General features: G+C 37.0%; 1 protein-coding gene and 1 long non-coding RNA gene across 11 annotated transcripts in view; both read left to right on the top strand.

The window, feature by feature from the left end:
* SDCCAG8 (SHH signaling and ciliogenesis regulator SDCCAG8) overlaps positions 1–25,472 on the top strand; it is a 102,752-nt gene that overhangs the window by 39,086 nt on the left and 38,194 nt on the right. For 4 of the 10 annotated variants that reach the window (XR_009629937.2, XR_010909352.1, XM_060753917.2 and 1 more), the window contains exons 14-16: positions 11,254–11,381; positions 15,513–15,621; positions 22,864–22,995. The exons of 1 other annotated variant lie outside the window; for it this stretch is intronic. Coding sequence is in view for 4 of the 9 variants with exons in the window: in XM_060753917.2 (XP_060609900.2) it covers positions 11,254–11,381; positions 15,513–15,621; positions 22,864–22,995 (369 nt within the window). In the remaining 5 variants the exon portion in view is untranslated. The remainder of the gene's footprint in view (positions 1–11,253; positions 11,382–15,512; positions 15,622–22,863; positions 22,996–25,472) is intronic. 5 more of the 10 variants (XR_009629940.2, XR_009629939.2, XM_060753919.2 and 2 more) reach the window with 3 other exon arrangements.
* On the top strand, positions 3,042–7,479 carry LOC132761224 (uncharacterized). Its single transcript, XR_009629942.2, has 3 exons — positions 3,042–4,201; positions 6,010–6,208; positions 7,276–7,479. It is a non-coding gene; the product is annotated as an uncharacterized lncRNA (long non-coding RNA).

Below are 25,472 nucleotides of genomic sequence, written 5' to 3'. Positions count from 1 at the left end.
TACAATCAAAATCAGGATAAAAGAGAAATTACAAACAACCCTGCACTTGTCAAAGTAGTAGTAATGAAATCCTGACTCTGCCAGCAGTGAGAACCTGTGTTAGCACTTTGGGGTAAGGACGGTAGCTGGGTGCCAGGTAGGAGGGCAGTGTTAGGTTGCTGGGCAGCAGCCATCTTGTGTAGAACAGATGGCACCGAAAGCTGGCAGGGGAGGGGCTCCTTAGCAGAACTAATCAGACAGTAACAGATAGGGCAGCTGGGAAGACTGACCACGGAGAGGCAAACGGCAGGATAGCTGCAGAGCTCCATGATGTTTGCAGTGGTGTGCCCATTGGTCTGATAGAAGACCTTGCCATGCCTTTTTACTGCAAAACTCATAACACACACAAACTTTTGTTAACTGAGCAGTTTCCTTACAAAAAATTGCAACGCAAGGAATGTTTAAATCCACTGATGAACAGACTCTGAATTATTCACTTTAAGGAAAAATCCATATTTCCCTACATAATGGAAATGTGCTTCGTATGTTTGCTTTTGTTACTTAAAATACATTAATCTTGGTATAACTTAAGCAAACTGTTTGTCCAGAGAGAAGTGCTCTCACTTGTACATTCATCATGTGTTGGGACTAGGACCCTAAAGTTAGTAATGTTTTTCTTTGTGCTCTTTCGAAAGCAAGCAAGCACCCCAATCCCTGTATCCCAGTTCTGTAACTTGTAAAGTTTTTAAAGTTGCTCAATTCCCAGGTTTACCAAAGCATTGGCAGTAAGCTTATGGATTTGTAAAGCAAACCTATACATTTGCTAAGAGATAATTCCCAAAGAGTCCAGAGTGGCTTGCTCTAAAGCATAACTTGAGTATAGGATTGTATGCAGCCTATGGACATCACCCTAAAAAATGATAAAATGTCAAAAATGAAATACTGAAAATTAAAAGATTATTGAAGATGCTTGAAAGTCATTAATTAAAATGATACTGAAATAATAGATCTATTTGCTCAGTCGATTACCTTTGCTGAATGACCAGAAAGGTTGATAAAATACTTTGAAAAGAAGATGTGGATGATGCATCTCTTTGTTCGAAGAAGAAAATTGCAGCTTCTTTTTCTGTGTTTCAACTTGTGTATTTTTCCCTTTACAGAAGGTTTATGGCTTGGCTCAATTATTCATTTTCAGTGGGGAGGGGAAGAAACATTGTGGGGATTTGAAATAGGTGGTATAACACAGCCATATGCTATTTATGCATCAGTTTCTGCAATATATCTAATTTAGGGCTGTCAGAAAAAATTAGACTTATTTGATATAGCAGCATATTAGTGAATGACTACAATAGAATTGAAAGTTGCCATTTGTTCTACTGATTTGTAACCAAATCTTGCAAGCATTTTGTTGTTGTTCCTTTCCCTGAAAAAAATCTGTGAAAATGTCTTGGCTCTTTGTCCTGCAGCTGCGCAAACCACAAATATTTCTTCAGCTGAAAAGAAGGTCTTGTATAAGGTAATTTTATAAAAAGGCACGACAACAATTAATAATCCTCTCTTTTTTTTCAAAATGTGCAAAATTAGTGACTGGGGGCAGGGAGTGACCTATTCCCTTGCTATAGGATCTTCCTCTTATTGCTGAAGTAGACTTTAGTTAAATTCTGTATTTTTATAGAAGGTGAAATAATTTACTTGTCATTACCTAACATATTTGCTGTTTTATGGTGACACATATAGAATGATTTGGAGTAAATCAGCTTTCTGATTCTCTGGCAATGCCTTTAAAATCATTATAGCAACATACTTTTTAAACAGACAGTTGACTCATCCTTTCTTGTCTAATACTTTAAATAGTTGCTGTTCTTTTAAAAATACCTTGAGATCATAGTATTTCCAAAGCCATTAATGAACTACTGTGGGAAGAAAATACTCTCTAACATCTTAACAGCTAAACAGACTGTTAACCTATTACTGTATCTTTAGTTGTGTTTGGTTTTTAGAAAGGGATAAAAAAATTCTAATCTGATACTTTCTTTGTGGTGCTTCAGTTTTTATTTGAAGCTGGGAGGATTGATAAATATGCCTGACAATCTATGAAACATTTCATTTATACAGTTTTATTGGTACTTTCTCATTATAGGAAAATTAATAGATCTTGATGTCTATCTTAAGGTTCTGATATTATAAAAAACAATCTGTTTTGTATTTGGAGAGTTAGTTCATGTATGTGTATTTCTACTGCAAATATGTTTGCATTTTGAAGACAGATTAAAAACATAAATGGAGTCTCTTAATGCACATTTATAATGTTTAACATTTCTTGGGGAAATAAGTGTATCGTTTTCCTCTGTGTGAGATTGTTTTCATTAAGTTCTTTCCTTGCATAGGTTAAACACAAAAAATATTTATTTAAATAATTGATATTGTGATTATTACACTGGACAACTATAAACCTTTTTTCTATTTTATATGCTAAAATCATAAAAGACTATGATTAAAACAATTATTATTTTATTATTGATCAAGGCCTCTCATGACATAGAAATGAAGATGGTAAGCAGTGAAAAATTACAAATCAATGATTACTTATTTCTTCCCCATCTGGTAGCTCTCTTCTGTCTCTGGTCTGTTCAATTATGACAGGGAGCAGACTTCTTCCCAGCTCAATTGATGCATTTTTCCATGGCAGCATGATTGCCACATCAACTGTCCCACTATTGCGTGTCTTATTCATGTAGTCTGTGAGCATTCTGCAGCTGGTGGATGCATTTTTGTCCTGACTATAGCTATTTCATGTTATCAGCGGAGCATAACTTGTAAGAACTGGTCAATTACATGGGATAGGTAAAATAGTAGATCACTATATTATAGACCTTTCTAAAGGACTTTAAACATTTTATTCTCCTTATCTTATAGTACACTAAATATTATGCCAAGATTAGTTTACGTTTATAAACATATCAAAAACCAAATTCTGAAGTGAACAGGTATTAATTATTTGTTTGTATAGAGATATTTGCAATTCTTAACTAATTAAGATATATATATATATATATATATATATATATATGAGAAATAATTTGTTGCTAAGAAGCATTTGAAAGTTGGCACTTTATGCTTGAATAATAATTATGAAATAGTAACAAAGTACAATTAAGTTTCTGCTAACATTCTAACACATTTTTAATCGGTAAAGAAAATGATTTTATCATTTGGATATCCCTCAAGGAACCTTTTTGTAAGATGAACCTTGTTGTGGCTTTGTGAAACCATTTAAGAGGTTAATTAATAATTCAATCGTATATGTTGCTATCGGAACCAATTTTTGAAAAGCAGATGCATGCCTGAATAGCTCTACATAATAGATCCTGTTGACAGCATGAAAGACTCAGAGTTTCAGCTATTTCTGTTAACTTGAATAGCAAGCATGAATAATCATATATAGAATATCTTTCTTTACCAGAAAAACTGTAGGTTTTATTTATTTTTAATGAGAAATATTTAACATTTATTAATTTGGACTTTAATATAAATATGATGTACTTTAGAGGCAGCATTGTAACAGGAAATCAGGATATCCCTGCTTTGCTCTTCTTTTTTCTTCTCTACATGATTTAGTTTTTAATTTCTGCTCATTTTCCTTAACTTGAAAATGGATTGTACCTTCTCCCTCCTTACATCATTTTTGTCATTGTCTTCTCTTTTGTCTATTGCATATTTGCCAAATGGTAAGCTGTACTCTACAAGGTTTCCACATAAAGTAGTATAAGCACAAATGAAAATTTTGCAGGATTTTAAAATGATCATTAAACACATAATTTTACTTTTCCCTATTGTCTTTTCCATTCCAAAAAGTAATTTTTACAAATGGATAACTGTCCAGCTTTGTCTTTTTGTTAGGGATTAAATCTGTGCCGACAGTTCTTTTTGACAGTGACCTTGAGGGGCTTTGCATCTTGAAGAAGAAAGCAGAAGCTTGCGGTAAACAAAGTTCACTTCTGACAGATGGATTGAATGACAGAAAGGTTGTGAGTGCCAGAATAGCCCTGGCAGAGGAGGAAATGTTCAGTGGAATCCAACAGGAGAGGAGGTGTGAACAGGTGCAGGGTTGCTGACGGAAGGGGAACCAGATGGAAGGAGCCAGAGCCAGTTTATTTAAAGGAAAAGGCAGAAAACACTGAAAGACTGTACAATCAGTGGCTAAAAGTGTGCATAGAAGAAGGTAAAAAACCAGAAAGCAAAACTGCACAGTGGGATATCGAGCACTTAGCGTAATGACAGTAATTGTGAGTTTAGTTGGAAAGTTGCTATTAAAATCCATTCATCCATTGCTCTAAATAACATAAAGTGTTTAAAACACTTTTTAAATTGACAGGGATATTGCTTTGTCTGTCATTTTTTTGTAATGTTAACACACAAAAGTTATGATTAGGAAAATGTTGTAGTTCACGCAAGCTAAATCAAGATAATAGCAAGATAAGACTTTCATATTAGCTTCTAGTTGTTGGGGGGAGGGGGTTGTAATTTTATAAAGAAATGTCAGATTGTGACAACATTTGATAGAAATTAGATAATTGTATCTGGTGTATTTTGCAACTTTTAATTATTTCTTGGGCAACAAAATGGAGGATGATTTTTGAAGATATATTGGTTTTATGACTTTTAGACAAGTCAGGTACTTTGCTGTACAAATGTGTACAGTTATTGTTTGTCTATTAAGAGCACAATCTATTTCACTTGATGGCATTTTCGTCCTCCCTGAGAGTTTTCCCTTGCGTGGCACAGCATATGATGTTCTCAAAATTCTAGGAGTTGTAAAATCAGTGTCAGCTGAAACACAAAAAATCCTTGTCAGGGTGTTTGAGCCCTGGAAGTGCATTTTAAGGTACTGCTGTACTTTAAGTCTACAGTCTTCAATCAAAACTTGAATCCTATATGTTGATTAAATTGTTTTTAAATATAAACATTTTAAAAGATAATTGTGCAGAAGTACCCCAAATGCTACTTATTTCTAGCTAAATGGATGTCTCTTAGATTCTGAATGGAGACTATGTCAGTGGGACATTAATAACACTTTATGATATTGGTAACTAAAAACAAGATATAATTTTATTGTGTGTTCATCAAACTGTAAGAGACTTTCCTTTAAAATCGGTTGATTTGTGCCAGTGTTTTTCAAAACTAATTATGCACTGATTTTTATCTATTCTGCTCCTAAATCAGTAGAAGAGTTTGAAGCAGATTTAGAAACACATGTTTTCACCTCCAAATCAGGTTGAACATCCCCTAATAAAAATGCTTGAAAAAAGGAGTGCTTTGTCTTTTGGATTTTGGAATACTTGAATAAGGAGGTAACTTGCAGAAGAGTCCCAAGTAGAAAGAAAATCCTGTTTCATAGCTTGAAAGCAATTTTAGATGCAACATTTTTAATAATTTTGTGCATGAAACAAAGTTTGTTTACATTGAACCATTGAAAACAAAGGTCATCCATTATCTCACCCATCTATGGGGACAGTTTTGGATTTTGGAGTATTTTGCATTTTGGAATTCCAGATAAGGGATGTTCAACCTGTAAAAATATGCAATTTACTATTATAAATAAAAACAGCTGTCAAAAATATATCATAGAAAAGATTCATTTTTGAAAGATAATTCAAATATGAAAAATAAAAACTACTGTAAATAGCCATGCTCTCGCCTCTATTTTTCTTCAGGCAGTTGCTGATGTAGCCCTGAAGTATACCTACAAAACTATATAACAAATCAATCGCATGGCTTTTTAAAATAAGTGCTTATCTATCGTTTTGAAATTTTTTTGGCAATCAGGGATTTTTGATTTACAGGCACATGCCTTTAGCTAAGTAATGTAACTACTGTACAATATAGAGTAATCTGATTTGGACATACTGGTAACAAGTATGTTTACAAATCAAGTAGAAAGATGATTTCTTCTCCTGCATGCACTCCTGTGTGTGCTGGAGGGAAATCCCATTGAGTCTTTTCCCCCCTCTGTTTTCATCTCTCTGCCAGAGGCATACATTCTGCTGTGCTCAGACTGGAACATGCACGTTTCCCACTGAATGTTTATATGCCATCCTCGCACAGAGCCATAGGGAGAAGTGGAGCCATTGAGGACATGGATGTGGTGTGTCACATACACATAAGGATGGTTGAACAATGATGAGAAATGGGAATGGGATCAGCAGAGTTCCCATTGCTCTGATTGAGAGTGGGTGTTTTTATATATTGGAAAACATAATTTGATCATGTGGCAAGTACAACCTCTCTACCTCTCTGTCAACCTCTTGCAATCAGACAGTCTATGTGTTTTAAGTTAAACAAAAGAACCTCACTAATCCCAAATCCAATTGCTTTGGCTGTCTCCAGGAAACATAGCTTATGATTTAATGAGTTATTTAACCATTCCTTTGATCTAAGGAAGCAGAAATGTATATCTAGATTCAGAAATTATTTTATGTAATACAGTAAGACTCCATATCCATGGGGAATATATTCCTGGCCAGACTGTGGTTATGTTAAACAGCAGATATGACCAGACCCCATTAAATTACTTTACTTCTGATCCTAGCATACCATATAGTTGCATGGGAGGACCTAGGGCTGTTCCACAGAGCCATATAACCCAGAATATCAAGGCAGAAAATCCCACAACATCTGCTTTGAACTGGGTGATCGGAGTCCACACTGCCATATATTCCTGTTCAAAGCAGAAAATGTGGGATTCTATTCAGCTGTGTGGAAGGGGCCCTGTCCTCGGCATTCCTAAATAGATATTCCTAGGATGTCACATAGGTGTGCATCACTACAGTGGAATCAGATGTATCTACTCTGCCAGGAGTGAATAGGGTTGTGATACAAATTGTGCAAATGCACTCCTTACCAGTGCCTGGGAATTGGGTATAATGAGCTCATATAATACAATTAAACTAGCTGTTAAAAGATATTTATGTCACTATACATATTTTATTCTCTGCCCTCTCCATCTGCAACTCCTTCACATCAAGAAAGATTCTCATGCATGATAATTGATGATAATAGCAAACTCATTTCATACTTTGCAAAAGACACCTCTCTCCTCTCTTTGATTTTTCCTCTGACACAACTACTGCTGTTTTTTCTGTTTTTAACAATGTTTCCAAATATGACCAACCGGTACAATGTCTCACTTCTATCTTTCTTTCTGAGTCCAAAAAAAGAAAAAGCGAATCCATTTCCATTTACTTTTGGAAATAACATTTGTCACATTTTTCTGATGTTTTTTTATTATATCCATAGCAAAAGGAAGAATAAGGAATACCAGCTGTTAGGAATTGTGGGAGTTGCAATCCAAAACACCTGGAGTGCCAAAGTTTGCCCATGCCTGCTTTTGACAGTGTTTTCCATTATATTCTTCCAAACAAGCTAGTAAAGTGTGGGCTGGTCAATGCTATTGGGAGAGCTGAAATGTAAGAGATGGTATTTCACAAACTCATGTCTTTTTTTTAAAAAAAAAAACCCTAAATATCAAATATTCCCTATATTTATATTTAAGAATATACTAGGGTTATCCGGAAAGTAAGGTTATAAGATTTTTTAAAAATACAAAGAATGAATATATTTTAATAAAACTTAAATGGATTGTAACATAAGTATTACATTATTTTTCCACATAATCACCATTCAGTTCAATACATTTTGTCATCTGTAGGATAGGTTTTTGATGCCTTTGTCATAGAAGTTCCCCTCCACCTTTTTCAGACAGTTTGTCACTTCAATTTTCACCTCGTCGCTGTTGGAAAAGTGTTTCCCACCAAGGTGTTCCTTCAATTTTGTAAACATATTATAGTCACTGGGTGTTGGATCGGGTCTGTGAGAGGGGTGGCTAAAAACATCCCAACCAAATGAAATCAACTCTTGTGTTGCATGAACACTGAGCAGACACGCATTGTCATGAAGGAGACAGACTTCCACTGTCAGCATCTCACAACTTTTGTTTTGGATGGCTCTGCAAAGTTTCTTCATGGTCTCACAATATATTCCATACCCATTTTGTCACATGCTGTCTTGATATTACATCATCTCCATAAACTAAAACTATTTCACAATGAATCGCAGTGGCATTCATGCCCTTATCATTTAGGTAGTATATTACAGTGCGAACTTTGCACTTCGAGGGAAATGGAATGAGGACGCTCATCTCTAACCTTCACCACAATACCAATCAATGAGTTACTGATGACTGACACTGCTTGTTCGCTTCCGCGACTTCCCACTACACGGCAGTGATACCAACTTTCCCGTGAAAATTCCCCGCAAGAGTTATGTATCTTGTAACCTTACTTTCCGGATAAGCCTCATATGTATGCTCAATATATGTATTTTAATCAGTTAAAATCCCAAAGTCAGCTTTCACATTCATTTCGGAGCTTCATAATTCAAAAAAGATATTGACTATGTCTAGAGAAGACAGTAGAATATTCTTCCTCAGAGTGTGGTGAAGTCTCCTTCTTTGGAGGTTTTTAAACAGGCAGCACAAGATGGTTTCTAAGCCAGGTTTTAGCCATCCCTACAGAAGAGATTTATTTTTGAGTTAGCCAGGATTATTGTCATTGCTGCTGTCTTCAAGTCATTTCCAAATTATGATGACTCTTAAGATGAACCAGTCATGGAGTTTTCTTGGCAAGATTTATTCAGAGAGGGTTTTGCTTTTGCTTCCTTCTGAGACCAAGGCTGCCTCTACATAGGACAAAATGTGACACAAACCAGAATTTAAAATTCTAACATGTGCCACCTGGGGGGACGGGGACTTATCGGTATGGGTGGGGGTGAAATATCCCCACTGTGCTGATGTGGTGTTGACATGGTAAATGCCCTTCCTTCTTTTCCCAAACCTCTGTCACATTATCACAGAAGCCTCCAAGAGTCTGTGTTGGGGGGGGGGGGGGTGAAGATCAGGGAAGGGAGAGTGGCACTGCCATCCCACCTTCCCAGGCTGCCTGAGTCCGGGGATGATTATTTATTTATTTATTTATTTATTTCGAGGTTTTATATACCGACCCTCTCACCTTCAAAGAGGGATTCGGACCGGTTCACAGCATGTGTTAACATACAAAAAATATACAATAACAACACAATGCCACTTCATTACATGATTAAAATATCAGCACCATACACATTAAAACATAATAATCCCAGTTAAAAGAGCCAATTCGTCCGACACCATCACAATCCCATTCATCATCCTCCTTTCATGTGGGCAAAGAATTGAATCAGTTGTCAAATGCCGCGTTCCACAACCAGGTCTTTGTTAGTTTCCTGAACGTCATGAGGGAGGGGGCAGTTCTGATCTCTAATGGCAGGGAGTTCCAAAGTCAAGGGGCCACCATCGAGAAGGCCCTGTCCCTCGTCCCCACCAGCCGTGCTTGTGCAGGCGGAGGGACCGAGAGCAGGGCCCCTCCAGACGATCTTAGTGATCTTGATGGTTCATAGGGGAGAATACGTTCAGAGAGGTAAACAGGGCCGGAGTCGTTTAGGGCTTTATAGGTTAACACCAGCACTTTGAATTGTGCTCGGAAGCTAATCGGCAGCCAGTGGAGTTCGAGTAACAGTGGAGTGGTGGGCTCCCTGTACCCCGCACCCGTTAGTAATCTGGCTTCCGCGCGTTGTACTTGCTGCAGCTTCCAGGCAGTCTTCAGAGGCAACCCCACGTAGAGAGCGTTGCAGTAATCTAAGCGGGATGTAACCAAAGCGTGTACTACCGTGGCCAAGTCAGCCCTCCCAAGGTACGGACGCAGCTGGTGCACAAGTTTTAATTGTGCGAATGCTCCCCTGACCACCGCTGAAACCTGGGGTTCCAGGCTCAGCGATGAATCCAGGAGAACTCCCAGACTGCGTACCTGTGCTTTTAGGGAGAGTGTGACCCCATCCAGCACAGGCTGTAACCCCGTACCCTGTTCGGTCTTACAACTGACCAGGAGTACCTCTGCCTTGTCTGGATTTAGTTTCAATCTGTTGTCCCTCATCCAGTCCGTGACAGCGGCCAAGCACCGGTTCATGACCTGAACAGATTGTGGAGACAGACATTTGGGATCAGAGATGGTGATCCAAAATTATCAAGGGCAGGACCTCTAACAACAAGCCAAAGTGTGCAGCAGTCCCAAGTCAAACCAGACAGTAGACCGAAGCACTGAATACTTAGGGGAAGAATCAGGAAGGACAGCCAAATGTGTAGTCCAGGGACACATTTCTTAAGGGGTAGTCCACTTACTTTGAGTGCAACTTGTTTCATCAGGAAGCATTAGAAGGAATATTCCCTATATAAAGTGAAAAAGCTCAGATTCCTATTGAATGTAGCAAGCAAGAGAGTTGCTAATTCTTTTGGTCCATGACAACCTTCTTGGTGACCGCTCCCAGACTTTAACAAACTGATCAGGGTTGGATTTTTAATGCTGGGTGGTACTTTTAAAGGTTTATATTTAATATTTTAATGCATTTTAATATTTTAAGGGTGAATATACTTTAACTCCATAAAATGTTTACTTATTTTTAAAATATTATATTAATACTTTTAGTCATTCCCTTTTAATTTTGTTTTTAATATGTATTATTTTAAATAGGTTGTTGGCTGTTTTGAATCCCACTATCAGGAGAAAAGTGGTATATACATTAATAAAATAATAATAATTTGTTTCTGACAGTGACTGACTTAACTTATACAGTGTTTTTGTTGTACCAGTAGAGGCAACCGGTTTTGAGTTATTCTTCTAATATACTAATTTCTCTTCCCCAAGGTGGGCCTATGGATTGGGGAGCCCTCCTGACCCCCCTCCCCACAACATTTTTTTAGTATCACTTGAGCCTGATGAATTCTGGAGAACTTGACATTACTATCCCATTTGTGTACATTTGGTCCCAATTAAAAGCACTTCTTGATTTGATTTTGTTAATTTGATTATGCATTTGTTATGTCTTTGCTCATATACTAGTGTGCTCAAAATATAATATAAAGTTGGCTTTATGGTGTTTCAACTTGCAGAATTGTTCTGATTAATTTTCAATGTTTTATTTATTATTTTGTTACTAAGGATTGGATGAGAATTAAAATGATTATTTAGTATCACAAAATTCAAAATCTGCCTTATTGGAATATTCCCTCAATGAAGTTGGTACTGCGTTACTATGTGGCTTTCAGACAACTAGAGTGGCGGGGTTTATGTGGCACACACAGTTTAACATTTTTTTCCTAAGCGTCCACCTTTTTTAACGCTTCCATAGGTTAGAAAAAGAGAATATTCAGCACAGCTTTAACAAGGAAGCAAAGACCCGAGCCCTTCAGGCCCAGCAGAGAGAGCAGGAGCTGACACAGAAGATGCAGCAAATGGAGGCACAGCATGATAAAACTGGTAGGTGGTCGGGAAAGATTAGAGCTTGGGCACTCACTCACAAGCCTGACCCACGCCTTACTGTGAAATGACATCAGGAACACCTGTAACCTTTGGCTGGCCGAAGGGAGCAGATGCTAACTACACCGGAGATTCCGAATTACATATTAGTTAGCGTTTAAAAGAGAAAATGGAAAGTATTGCCCACTGTCTGTTGATTTCAGAGTGCTGCTCTCACATCTGTTGCACCATCTGGATTATGAGTTTATTTACCTGTGTTCAAGAAACGTAAAGCTGAGAGAGACCACAACAAAGTAGAAAAACAAAGGACTTGTTTTTGGCTGCATTTTCAGGCACACATGTTATATAAAGAAAATAGCATCAGAAGCTCTGCAGGAAATGCTCTGAGCTTACAGTTAAAGTCTCCTGAATAGCATTGAACAGTTCCCACAGTACACACATTATAGCTACTCTAAAAGCTTAATGAGTTTGCTTCAGAATCCAAACTGGAGAAAAGCTTTAGCCATTAATCGGTACTTAATTCACTGTCGCAGCTGGATGTAATTCACTGGCTCCAAATTAATATGTTCCTTTATTTAATCTTTGCAGCCTCACACATTTTTAGCATTTGTATACTCAGTCCTCTTCAAATCTAGATAGATCTTTAATCTTTTGCAGCTATGAGAACCCAAAGTATGCAGTTTAAATTGATAAATATGGGACATTGTCAACAGCTGCCAGCATGACTGGAACCTGATGTGTTCCAATATTTTGGCACAGCTGTCCTATAATTCTTTACCTTTATAGCATGCAAATAAAATGGATTTACAGAATTGTTGCAATCAGAGCATTGTATGCAATCCTTTAATATTGGGGGTGGACTAACTGCTTTTTAGGCCCACAACAGAACCATACCATGAGCTTTAGAACTGTAGCATATTTGCATATTTTAGCTATAAATGGCATTATCACAGAAAATATGCATAAATTGAACATTTTCAGAACCTGAACTCTCAAACTGCAATTGGTAAATGTTTTGCAGTTGGCAATTCATTGAGCCAAAATAAAGGCATTTCAGTTTGTGCGTGGAGTGTAAATGAAGCTGGTCAATTTACTAAAGCTTGGAATAATATGTCTTTACCATTATTAGTGGCGCAGTGGGTTAAACCCCTGTGCCGGCAGGACTGAAGATCGACAGGTCGCAGGTGTGAATCCGGGGAGAGGCGGATGAGCTCCCTCTACCAGCTCCAGCTCCTCATGCGGGGACATGAGAGAAGCTTCCCACAAGGATGATAAAACATCAAAATTATCCGGGCGTCCCCTGGGCAACGTCCTTGCAGATGGCCAATTCTCTCACACCAGAAGCGACTTGCAGTTTCTCAGGTCGCTCCTGACATGACAAAAAACAAAAACAAACCATTACTAGTGTGTTATGTCTGGTTTAACAAAACATTTACTGTTTATTAAAGGGCAAAGAAAACAATAGCAAATAAATAAATTTACTTCCCCTTAGATATTTTTTATTTCAAAATATACATTGCCCTTCAGGCTCTATCCATAGTTCGGGAATGTAGGTTACACATCAGTAAGATATTGGATATAGCTATCCATGTCTTCTCACATCATGCATATAATGTGAATTAGAGTCTTCACATATGAATGCCAAACGGTTGGGAGAGAGCCTGTAAAGTTAATTTAATTAATAAAAGTGTTCACTTTTATTAGTTTGTTACGATGCTTCTGTACCACAATTCCAAGAACTCAAAGCATAATAGTCCACATTAAAAAGTGATAGTTTGATGGAGTATGGGTGTTGTTTTTTTTTGTTTTTGTTTTTGTTTTTTTTGCACCTTGACTATAACCTACTGGCCCGTACTGCATATAAATGGTTCCATATTTCTGGGAGAATTTCATAATATAAAATAAAAAATTGACCATGGTATACTTCTGTGCCACCTTGCTAGAACTTGATTACAGTGACTCCATTCCTTCCTAGAGGGGCGAAAATAGTGCTGGAAAATTTCTCTTCGAGCCCCTGGCTGTTGGCCTGTGGGTTCCCTCAGGTCTCAGTTTTGTCGCCCATGTTATTTAGCATTTACATGAAACCAGTTGGAGAGGTCATCTGTAGTATTGGTGTGCAGTGCCACCTATATGCAAAAGACCCTCAGCTCTACTACACCCAGCCCCTTTCCACCCGAAGCCAAGGAAGCTGTTCTGGTCCTCAACTAGTGTCTGGATGAGAGCAAATAAATTGAAATTAATCCAGACAAGACAGAGGTGCTCCTGGTTAGTTGGAAGGCAGGCCAGTGCTAGATGGGGTTACATTCCCCCTGAGAACATAGGTTCTCATTTTGGGTGTACTCTTGGACTTGGTGTTGAACTTGGAGGCCCAGGTTTCTGTGGTGACCAGGAGTTCACATTAAAACTGATGCACTAACTGCACTCAATCCTTGAGGCTATGGTGGTACATGCCATAATTACATCTCATTTGGATTACTATAACATGCTGTATTGGGGCTGCCTTTGAACAGTGTCTGGAAAATTTGGCTGGTGATGTCAAGTACATATGCCATTTTGATAGACACTACAGCAGATGATGGAGATATTAAGGTGGCTATGCATGTAAGGAATGTTTTTATGGGTTTTCATGCATTTGAGGAGTTTTCTGAATTGCCTGAAAACCACACTAATTTTTTTAATGGAATGGAATGTGGGCTTCAGGGGCTGCAAAAGTACAGTCTGGCAGATACATGCAGCTTGTGGGCTGTACTTTGACAACCTCAAACAACTTTTGTTTTACAGGCAGGCATTTGAAGAAGGATAAGGGACATGTGGCTAGGGAGGTTGTGGGTGGGATTTAGGAGGTTGGGTATTTTAAAATGCATTTTAATTTTATTTATTGTCTATTAACTTAACACACACAACACTGTTTAATAATTTTTTAATTTTTGTATATGCTTTGTATTAAATGGATCAAAGTGTGTGACTGTTCATTGCCTTGAGTCCTCTCGGGGAGAAGAGGTGCATAAATAAAGTTTTTTAAAAACATGGATTAAGGTACTTAGAAGATGCTTCGTTCCATTTGGTTTTGCCCATCCATTGGCAGCAGAATTCTAGCTTGACCACATGCTAAAGACAGTGATAGCAACCATTCTCCTTAGACCTCCTCGAAAACAAATGATGCATTTACTCTGTCACAGATCAAATGGATGGTGAAAACATCCTAATAACCTTTTCATATTAAATATCTGCCCATAAACTATAGTTTTAGTTTAACAATAGTGTATATTTCTATTGTTATGACATTAGATGGCAGGCTGTAAGTCCTGGGTCTCTTTCATATATTGCAGCATTTTGATCCCACTTTTTAAATTTTTTAATTGAATTGATACATTATATATGATATCATAATACAGTAATAAACCACAATCTAAAATTTTGTGTTATCCTCTTCACCCTCTCTTCCTAAGTCACAGATATTTACAAACTAACTGTACAGCCAAATTTTCACATGTTTAACAAGTGATAACTGTATATCATTTTGAAAACTTGCTTGCTCTTTTGTATATCTTTTTTTTCTTTTTTCTTTTTTCTGTTTTTTAAATTTTCTACTTTGTTTCTTGTGTACACTATAAAACAACAAAAATATTTTAAAAACCATGATAAAATATTTGACATAAAATGGTAACCCACAAGTATATGTTTCCTATAAAGAAGACTGATTCTTGCTATTCTTAGGGAGAACCAAAGAGCTCCATATTTGGTTCAAGAAGCTTCCATTATTCAGATATAGTCACTGATAAGTATACGATGCATCGAAAGAAGCTGGAACATGCACTTGTACATGGTGGGCCAAAAGTCAGAAAGGGGCCCTATATATATATAATGCTGTGATATGAGACACATTTCCCCCCACAAATAATGTATGTTTATTTGCTATATATACTGTATATGATGCTATGGTATTGTAAATTAAAAACAACACTTTTACAGAGTTTTGCATTTTGCTACAGTATTAGTTAAGGCATTCTATTCAAAAGAAAATGTGCTTTCCTCTTAGAATAGAAAAAGCTTAGGTTTTAAAATGCCCTGTATTTTATCTAAACATTTGTATATGAAGAAATTCTAAATATTTGCACATATGATTTCTAGTAAATGAACTAGATGTGTTGCTAAGGTCCCAGAATGCACTTCTATCAAAATTAAAAGATGAATGTTGTACTTTGGCGAAGAAGCTTGAAAGTGTCACTGAAAAAAACAGGTATGTAAATGTACAGAAATATGTGTAGGCTTCTTTACTAATGGGGGCTCTGTAACTTGATAAGTTATTAGTTTTATTTATATTTTACATTTTTTCAGTTGGTTTTAAGAGTGAAACCATTCAATTTTCTTGCACTTATATTTTCAGATTCCATATCACATTTCTGGTCTCTTTCTTCCCTCTCCTATCCTTCAACATGAGCACTTAAATATGAGGTTGTGATACTCAGATCTTGACATTTTCCATCCCTGTATAGATAGGGACACAGGATTTTGTGTTTATTGTGGACTGGGAAATCCCTCTTACATATTCACGATATGTGTTTTCATTTATATATCATATGCCCAACATACTTGGTGTTAATATACCTCTGACACATTTATTCAGTCTCAAATTGCTAGTATATGCTGCACATGTATAGGCTGTTACTTACATGTGGTTACTGTATTTGAACAGAACAGTGACCAAATGGATAGGTCTTAAATACTGTTACATTTCAAGAATAAGTACATATTTTTTGTAAGAGTGATCTTTATTTTCCACATAACCTATCTACAGGCAACTTAAGTACTGTATATACTCAAGTATAAGCCTAATTTTTCAGTCCTTTTTTAGGCTGAAAAAGTCCCCCTTGGCTTATAATCGAGTCAAGGTTATTTATTATTTTACTCTGTTATTATTATTTTTATTACATTTATTATTTTACTCTATTTATTATTACAGTCATCATTTCACTCTATTATTATTACATTTATTATTTTACTTTATTATTCTTATTACTGTTATTACATTTCCATTATTTTACTCTGTTATTATTATTATTATTAATATTACATTATTTTACTCAATTATTCTTGGAAGGATACGTAAAGCACATTGCACTGAAGAAGGTTAGAATAATGGTTTAATCAATCAATCAATCAAATCATTTATTTCGGTCATTGACCAGCATAGAAAATAGTCACATTTTCATACAAACTTGGTATGTTTGGTACATTAAAAATATAAATATAACGACTGAAGCACAATATGGGTGAGGGAGCAGAAGGGAAGGGGAAACAGGGTAAAAACATAAGGGCAGCCTTATCTTAAATTACCGTTTTATTTAAATATTCAAAAACATTTAACCTACTGATGCCTCAATTAAGGAAACTGTATTGGTATCTATTTTTATTTTGAAATTTACCAGTAGCTGCTGCATTTCCCACCTTCGGCTTATCCTCTAATCAATACATTTTCCCAGGGTTTTTTTTGTGGTAAAATTAGGTGCCTCGGCTTATACTTGAGTCGGCTCATACTCGAGTATATACGGGTATCTGCTTAACTGATAAAGTACTAATTGCACAGGATGTAATTAGACAGGGTGTAATTAGGCGGGATAGAAATAGCGTAAATAAATAATAGTGTGTTTTCATCTTATTGCTGAAGTTAGTACCTCTTGTGTTGTTTGATTTGTCTGTATGAACAGATGAATGTGTGGTTCCCCCCACCCCACCTCACACTTATATCCTGTCTTCCATTCGCTTCTTCTACTAGCCAGTGACCCACTCCACTGAGTATATGCAGTTGTCTTTAATATGTTTAATATGTTTGCTTTGACATTGCTGCTGATGCTGTTATCCACCTTTTTAGGACCAAAACTAACATTGCACATGCCAGACTCGGTTCTGGAGAATTCTTTGCAATTTTTGCAGTAGAAGAACTTAATTGGTTTTTACACAAATATTTTTTAGTGGTGGTGGGGGTCATCCAGAAGATGCCCAGAGAGGGAAACTCCACCACCGCTCTAGGCAATTGATTCTATTGCTGAGCTGCTCTTACTGTCAAGAAGTTCCTTCTAGGGTTCAATTGAAATCCCCTGAGTTTAAAGCCATCTGAACTGTTTCTATTCCCTGGGGCAGCAGCTAACAAGTCTATTCCCTTCTCCCTGTGACAATTGTTTTGGCCCTCAGTCATCCCTTCAACAAATTGAACATGCCTAGCTCCTTCAACCCTTCCTCTTATGTTTTGTTCTCCATATCATTCTTTCTGCCTTTCTCTGAACCTGCCCCAACTTGTCTGTATTTTTCTTAAAAATGAGTCACTCAGTAATGAATAAGCTACTCCAGATCTGAACAGTGCAGATTACAGTGGTACTGTTATTTCACTTGGTTTGGAAAATGTGCTTCTGTTAAGGCAGACTAAAACAGCATTATCCTTTTGATTCAGCATCACACTGCTGCCTCATGTTATTTTTGACCAACATTGAGTGCTGAAGCACCAAGTTCTTTCTGTTTGAGCTTCACAAAGTACATTTTATTGAAGATTTAGATTATTTTGATAAGTTTTCCAGAAGTGTAAAGTATTAATTATATATATTCTGGTCATCATCAGTCATCATTGGCGATCACTCGTGTCTGAGTATAATTGTCTTTTAAGTGTTGTGACTTGGCGGTGAGTCCGTAGATGACTGTAGAGACCTGTTCTTGATCTGCATGTTCTTCCATAGTGAGGACATTGATTTCCAGGTGGAAAGTAGTCCCGGTCAGGGATGGATTGACGCGTCTTCCTCTTCACATGTTTCTCCCTTTCGTCCTGCATTTGTGCCTTTTCAAATTCCACAGCACTGTTGGTCATACCTAACCTCCAGTTAGAACGTTCAAGGGCTAGGGCTTCACAGTTCTCGGTGTCTATGCCACAGTTTTTAAGGTTGCCTTTAAGCCCATCTTTAAATTTCTTTTCCTTCCCACCAACATTCCATTTTCCTTTCTTGAGTTGTAAGTATAATAACTGTATTGCGATGCGGTGATCGGGCATTCGAACAGTGTGTCCAATCCAGCGAAGTTGGTGGTGGAGAATCATCGCATCAGTGTTTGTGGTGTCCGCTTCTTCCAGCACACTGACATTTGTCTGCCTGTCTTCCCAAGAGATTTGCAGGATTTTTCGGAGTCAGTACTGATGGAATCATTCTGGAAATTGAGTGTAACATCTCTAGATGATCCACGTTTTTCAGGCGTATAACAGGGTTGGGAAGACAATGGCTTTATAAACAAGCATTTTGGTTGCTCTATGAATGTCCCAATCCTCAAACACTCTCTGCTTCATTTGGAAAAATGCTGCACTTGCAGAGCTGTAGCAGTGTTGTATTTTAGTGTTGACTTTTATGGAGAAGTGGCTGCCAAGGTAGCAGAAGTGATCAACATTACACCATTCAACTGTATTTCTGCCATTACAGAAGGATTGGCTGGTGCCTGCTGAAAGAGCACTTGGGATTTTTTTCAATGTTCAGTGAGAAGCCAAGCTTTTCATATGCTTCTGTAAAGGTGTTTATAGTGGCTTGTAGGCCTTCTTCTGAATGAGCACAGACTATGTTATCATTAGTATACTGGAGTTCTATAACAGATGTTGTTGTGACCTTGGCTTTGGCTTTCAGTCTGCTGAGGTTAAATAGCTTGCCATCTGTCAGATAGATGATTTCCATTCTGGTAGGAAGTTTCTGCACTTCCCCGTCCTTAATAAAGGTCAAACTCCACTGCTCCTCCTTCTTGGGCTTCCTCTCATAATTACACTTTTTCTATTTCTATCTCACCCAGGGTTTTAACATTTTAACATTTATCTCGTGCATCTGGCCTGCCCTTTGTGTTTGATTTTTATTATGTTATTTTGCACTGTTTATTTTATTTTGTTCTTTTATGTATTTTGTTATGTAATTTTTCTGTTGTTTTGTGTTTAATTATGCTGTATTGTTTTTGGGCTCAGCCTCATGTTAGCCACCCCAAGTCCCCTTCGGGGAGATGGAGGCGAGTTATAAAGTTTATTATTATTATTTTACTGACACAAAAGAACAGTATGTCACAGCAAACGAGATCTATATGCTGGATTTCGTATCAAAAATCACAAGTCAAACACTTCGCAAGCGTCTAGGACTGTGTGATGTATTTTCGAATGATGCGCGCAGATCCAAGTAAGGTGGCCTTTTGCAGTTGACAAATCATGATTTTGTCGATGTTTATTGTTTCCAAATGCCAGCTGAGATCTTTTGGTACGGCACCCCCAGTGAGCCAATGACCACTGGGGCTACCTGTACTGGTTTATACCAGAGCCTTTGCAGTTCAATTTTGAGGTATTGATAGCGACTGAGTTTTTCTTGTTGTTTTTCCTCAATGAGGCTGTCGCCTGGTATGGCAGCATCAATAATTCAGACTTTTTCCTTTTCCACAATCGCGATGTCTGGTGTATTGTGTTCCAAAACTTTGTCAGTCCCACAGTATTTTTGCATGTTCATTTTCCATGACCTTTGCGGGTTTATGATCCCACCAATTCTTTACTGCTGGCAGGTGATATTTGTGACATAAGTTCCAGTGAATCATCTGGGCCACAGAGTTGTGTCTTTGTTTGTAGTCCTTCTGTGTGATTTTCTTGCAACAGCTGAGGATATGGTCCATGGTTTCATCAGCTTCCTTGCACAGTCTGCATTTTGGGTCATCCACTGATTTTTCGTTCCTGACCTTAATTGCATTTGTACTGATGGTCTTCTCCCTGTCAACTTTTCCTTCAATTTTGTCAAGGAAGTTCCCATGCAATGCTTTGATTATTATTATTATTATTATTATTATTATTATTATTCCCATCAGCAAGGTGTGGTATCATAGCGATGAAGATGGAGAATAAGGTTGAAGCAATAACACATCCCTATTTGACACCTGATTCCACCTTAAATGGTTCACTATGGGTTAGGAGCCACTGCTGTCCAAGACTGTTGTCATCATGGAGGAGCTGCAGGATATTTATGAATTTGTCAGGGCATCAGATTTTTTGGAAGATAGTCCAGAGAGCATTGCGATTCTCTGTGTCAAATGCCTTTGCAAGGTCAATGAATGCCATGTACAGAGGTTGATTTTGTTCACTACATTTTCCTTGGAGGTCTGTGCAGTGAAGATCATACCCACTGTTCCTCTGGAGGGATGGAAGCCATTCTGGGATTTTTAGAGGATGGCTTCTGAAATAGGTAGAAGGCGTTTTGCCATTATTTTTGTGAGGATTTTCCCAGCGGAGGTTAGAAGGGTGATACCTCAGTAGTTTCCACAGTCTGTTCTTTCACCTTTTTATGAAAAGGGTGATGATGGTGACATCTTTGAAGTGTGCTGGGATTTTCCCGGTCACCCACACTTTTTCAATGAGCTGGTGGTTCAGGTTCACCCTCTTTAAAGATTTCAGCAGGGATCCCATCAGGTCTGCTAGCTTTGTTGTTTTTTAGTTGTCTGATGGCTTTGCTGACTTCCTCCAAATTAGGCAGTGCTGCAAGCTCATCCCTGGTTTGTTGTTTCAAGATAACCTCTTTGGCCACGTTGGAGCTGCAGTTAAGGAGGTTGTGGTAGTGCTCTTTCCAACATAGTGCAGTTGATTTTTTTATCCTTCAGAAGTTTGGTTCCATCTGATGAGCGTAGAGGGTATATGCCAGGATTTCTTGGTGCATAGATGACCTCTGTGGCATTAAAGGGTCCCCATGCATCATGAACACCTTCAAAGTGTTGGATTTCTTTAGCCTTTTTTGTCCACCAGATGTTCTTGAGTTCTCTGGTCCATCTTTTGATGCACTGGCATAGTTGGTATCTCTCTGCCATGTTTAGAAGGCTTTCCTTTTCTTATCAATTAACTGCTGGATCTTGTTATCATTTTCATTATAACCAGGATAAATAATGGTGGATTTATATGATCCAAGTAGTTGCAAGTCTGCTTTACTATGATTGGATGCTACTTTAAATTGTGAATAGATATAGTTAGTATTCAGAGATAATTGATATGAAGTATCCATAATAATAAAAGTTGCCATGAGCAAATATTTCCTACATATATGGGTGGATTTTGGAAGTGCTGGACTTACTCCCCTCAAGCTGCACAGTTGACAGGGTATACACATGGAAATGTAAAGCATTGTTCTTTAGCATTCTTTGTATAATTTTGCTTGCCCTTTTTCGAATTGTCTCAGAGTTTGAAGCTTGTGGATTGATGCTTGATACTGTCCATTGTGTATTTGTGATTTGCGTTTTGTAATTAAGGGCAACAATGGAAGTCCATTGGGTCTCGTTATATATAATGGTTGGTTTAATTTGTTTCACTTCTATCTTGTTAATTGTAAATTGATCATTAAGATTTGAATTCTAATCTGTCACCAGGGTTGAGTGTATTGAAGCTAGAGAAATGATCCCGTTTTTAATCACTGATTATGAGAAACAAATTTTATAATTTTGGTGCATATTGCAGTCCATATATTTTAACACTGTTTTTTATGATGTTATAAATATTGTTAAATGACTTTTAGTGTAGTTTTACTGTTTCACTAGAATGGATAAATTATATTACCATTTTGGCAACAGTAGGTATCCAACTGTGAGAGTTTAATTGAAGTAAAGAGCATGCACCCGGTTGAACTGTTTTTTTTCTGCATGTTCAATTGATGTTGTATTGGACGGCTGCAGTCATTACACTCAAACATTGGAAGTAAAATATCTGTTGAAGCAAAAGGATCAGAATACAAAAAGAACCTGTCTGAAAAACCAAATTGTTACTATGAGGTTCAACCCATTACTAAATTGTCCTGATCTAAATTAATAGAACTGACCATATTTAATTACAATATCCTAAAATTGCTATTTTTTTCAATGTGAGAAACAGTTCTACTGAACAAAGCATTTGCAAAATGTGTACATTGTCTACCAAAAATTGAAAGAACAAAGCTGGCTAAAATCCACTTTTGTACATATCCAAAATGTTGAATTTGCTTACAGGAGAAACAAATCAAGGCTTACAGAGACTTCTTGATGCTATTTTTTTCAAGCAGTACTACACCAGTAATACCACTTGCATTCCTGTGCCTAAAATGCAAACAAGCTTGATAGGTTATAGCAAATTCTTAAACTTTTGCAGTTCAACATATACTTTTTAAACATAAAAACATAATAAAAATAGATAAATGAATGTGCAAATTTAATTAAGCAAGTTTCAAGGATAAGCAATGTCTCTTTTAATTTAATTTTATATTTATATCAAAAATGTATTTATTATAAATGTATTATATCAAAATTAGTCCATAGATGTATGCCTTCAACTACTACAGTAATACTTATTTTAATTTTCAACAATGTACTTCTTGTAGAAATAAGATGCTTCTTATGCAGATGTGCAGTGGAATTTTATTAAAGTGATTTCACATTGCAGGATGAAATCTAGCAACATCTATCATGTGTATTCTTAATTCTCTAGATCTGAAGTTGGCCAGCTTAGTCAGGAAAATGAGTATGTTCATGGCAGGCTTGAAAAGATGCAGAAAAGGAATGAGGAATTGGAGATCCAGTGTATCCAACATGGAAAAATGCATGAGAAAATGAAGCTAAGGTAGGAAGCTCTATGAAATTATCCCTTTCTGGTCTCCTAAAGCAATCCTGATGGATCTTTCAATTCTTTTAATATATTGTCAGGAACATGACCAAAATAATTCATTAGATATTAAAAATGTATATTAAACGTTTGCAGTTTTAAAACAATATTCAGTTTCACACATGATTTTAGGCTGTTTCTTTTTATCTGCACTGTTGACCAGATGGATTGACTGATTATATTATATTCAGCTTTTCTTGTATCCTTGTTTGAGCAGCTGTTCACTTGTCTATGTCATTAGCCATATTTTTGAATAGTTTTTTTTTTAAAAATACTTTTATTTTTTAATAAACAGTATTGTTGCAAAGTTAGATACCTGAAAAACTTGAAAACTGTTTAATTTGTATATTTTAGAAAGGCCAAACTTTTTTAAAAAATCCATCTCCCAGTTAAAGTCAGTATCAATTCTATGGTTGGCTATTTAGGATGTGCAGAGTTCTTCCTAGTCAGAAATGTGTAAAATTAGTTGGGCTTGTGGGATCTTTGTTTCTTGTGCTTATTTGATTGATTATTAAATAGTAATGCAATAACTGTGTTTACTGTTGGCCCGGAATAGTGAAATGGAGTAGTTGTTGCTGGAAACTTGTGCTGCAACTAGATTTTATCTTCATTGTGGGTACTATTTTCTCCCATCTCATGTGATTCCTCTTTGTATTTAGTTACAAATCAAATTTCTTGCTTATTGCCTCAGAGGCAGCTGACCTTCTCTAACATGCCATCTGCAATCACCCCTACATCTGCTTAAGAAATGCCACTTCTCTAGTTTTTTCCTCTCACTGAATTTCTAAATGTCTTACTTGCTGTTTATGAGTCTTGTCATTTATAATCCTTTGGCCCAATTTCCAATCCCCTTGGTAATATTCATATCAGAATCCATTAAATTGTGTTTTAGCAGTCAATTGCTTTATAAACAGCAACATGTTTATGTTTCCTAATTTGGTGATTTGTCTTATGGTATAGATTGTTTCCCTATAAATTCATTTTTTGTTAACACCCTACTGCAGACACTTGTTCTTGAGATTAGATATATCTTAAGTGCTATTCAAGGCAGGGTGGTATATAATTCGATGCCTGATATCCAAGTGACCCTTTGCTGCTTTGCTAGTAGTTATTTCTTAATTGTGGCTGACTTCCAAGGTTGTACATATATGAGTGACCAAGCTCTACTTGTGGATGTTTGAGATAGTCTTCTACTCCACTAAACCTGATTATAGATCCCCCTGCCCAGGATCACTGAAGAGAAAGAATAGATCAGGCCTACACAACATATGACCCGGGGGTCAGATGCGGCCTGCACAAGCCATTGGTGCAACCCATACAGCGCTGCCCGCACCACTCGCCAGTACTCTCCTGCCTTCGTCCTCTCTGGTTTGTATAAGAAAGGGAAAAAAAGAGACAAAGTAAGTGGAAAAGGAGGAGATAGGCAGAGAAAAGAAAGATAAAGAAAAAAAGAAAGAGGAAAAAGAGGAAAGGGAGGAAGAAAGAGGGAGGAAGACAGAAGAAGGGAGAAAGAAAGGCTCGGAAAAAGGGAAGACAAAAAGGAAAGAAGAGAAAAGGAAAGGGAGGGAGGAAAAAAGGATGTAATAAAGGAGGCAAGGAGAAAGGAAGGGAGGAAAAGAGGGAAGGAATTTAGAATTGAGAAAATGTAGCACAGTGGTTTGAACCTTGACTGTGGCTGTGAAACCACTGGGCGACTTTAGGCAAAGCACACTCTCTACGCCTCAGGGAACGAAAACAGCAGCTACAAATATCCAAACAGCAGCTCAAAAAAATCCTGATGGATCCTTCAATTCTTATACTGTATTGTCAGAAACATGACCAAAATAATTCAGTAGATATTCTGGATTCCTGTAGGAATCAATGCAGAGTTTTCATTTGACATGCACTTCTCAGATACCTATGATCTCTTCCTAGTAATTTTAACTGACTACAGCTCAGGTTATTTCTAGCATGTGGGAAAACACAAACATTTCTCGCACTTGAGTTGGAAACTGTATTTCCTGGGTCCTTCATCGCTTGGTCTCTATGTGTTTGTGTTGTCATCACTAAAATCCTCTTTAACTGGAAATGCTTCTATCAGGTATTTCCTCTTCTGAAATTAAATATGAATGGACTTCTTTGGATATTTCCCACTCATGACTTTGATAGTATCTATATATTTTATCATATCCTGAGCTTCATTTGAATAAATTTAACAATTTACACATGTATTTTATGTTCCGCCTGTTTTCTTTATTTGGATTTTGGATTGTGATTTGCTTTGACAATTTTTCTTCTTTCTTTTTGACTTTTCTTTAGTTTTGGATCATTACTTTCTCTCCAACTCTGATTTGGATAATGGTTTGCCTTGATTTGATTTCACATGGGGTTGTTCGACTAATCTTTGGTCAGTCTTTGGTAGCCAATTATAGCTTCTTCTGGATTTTTTTAAAAAA

The sequence above is a fragment of the Anolis sagrei genome, chromosome 1 (assembly GCF_037176765.1).
Source record: "Anolis sagrei isolate rAnoSag1 chromosome 1, rAnoSag1.mat, whole genome shotgun sequence".
NCBI classification, from domain to species: Eukaryota; Metazoa; Chordata; class Lepidosauria; order Squamata; family Dactyloidae; genus Anolis; species Anolis sagrei.
The sequence above is the reverse complement of the archived record's forward strand: the minus strand, read 5'-3'. Positions and strand labels throughout refer to the sequence as shown.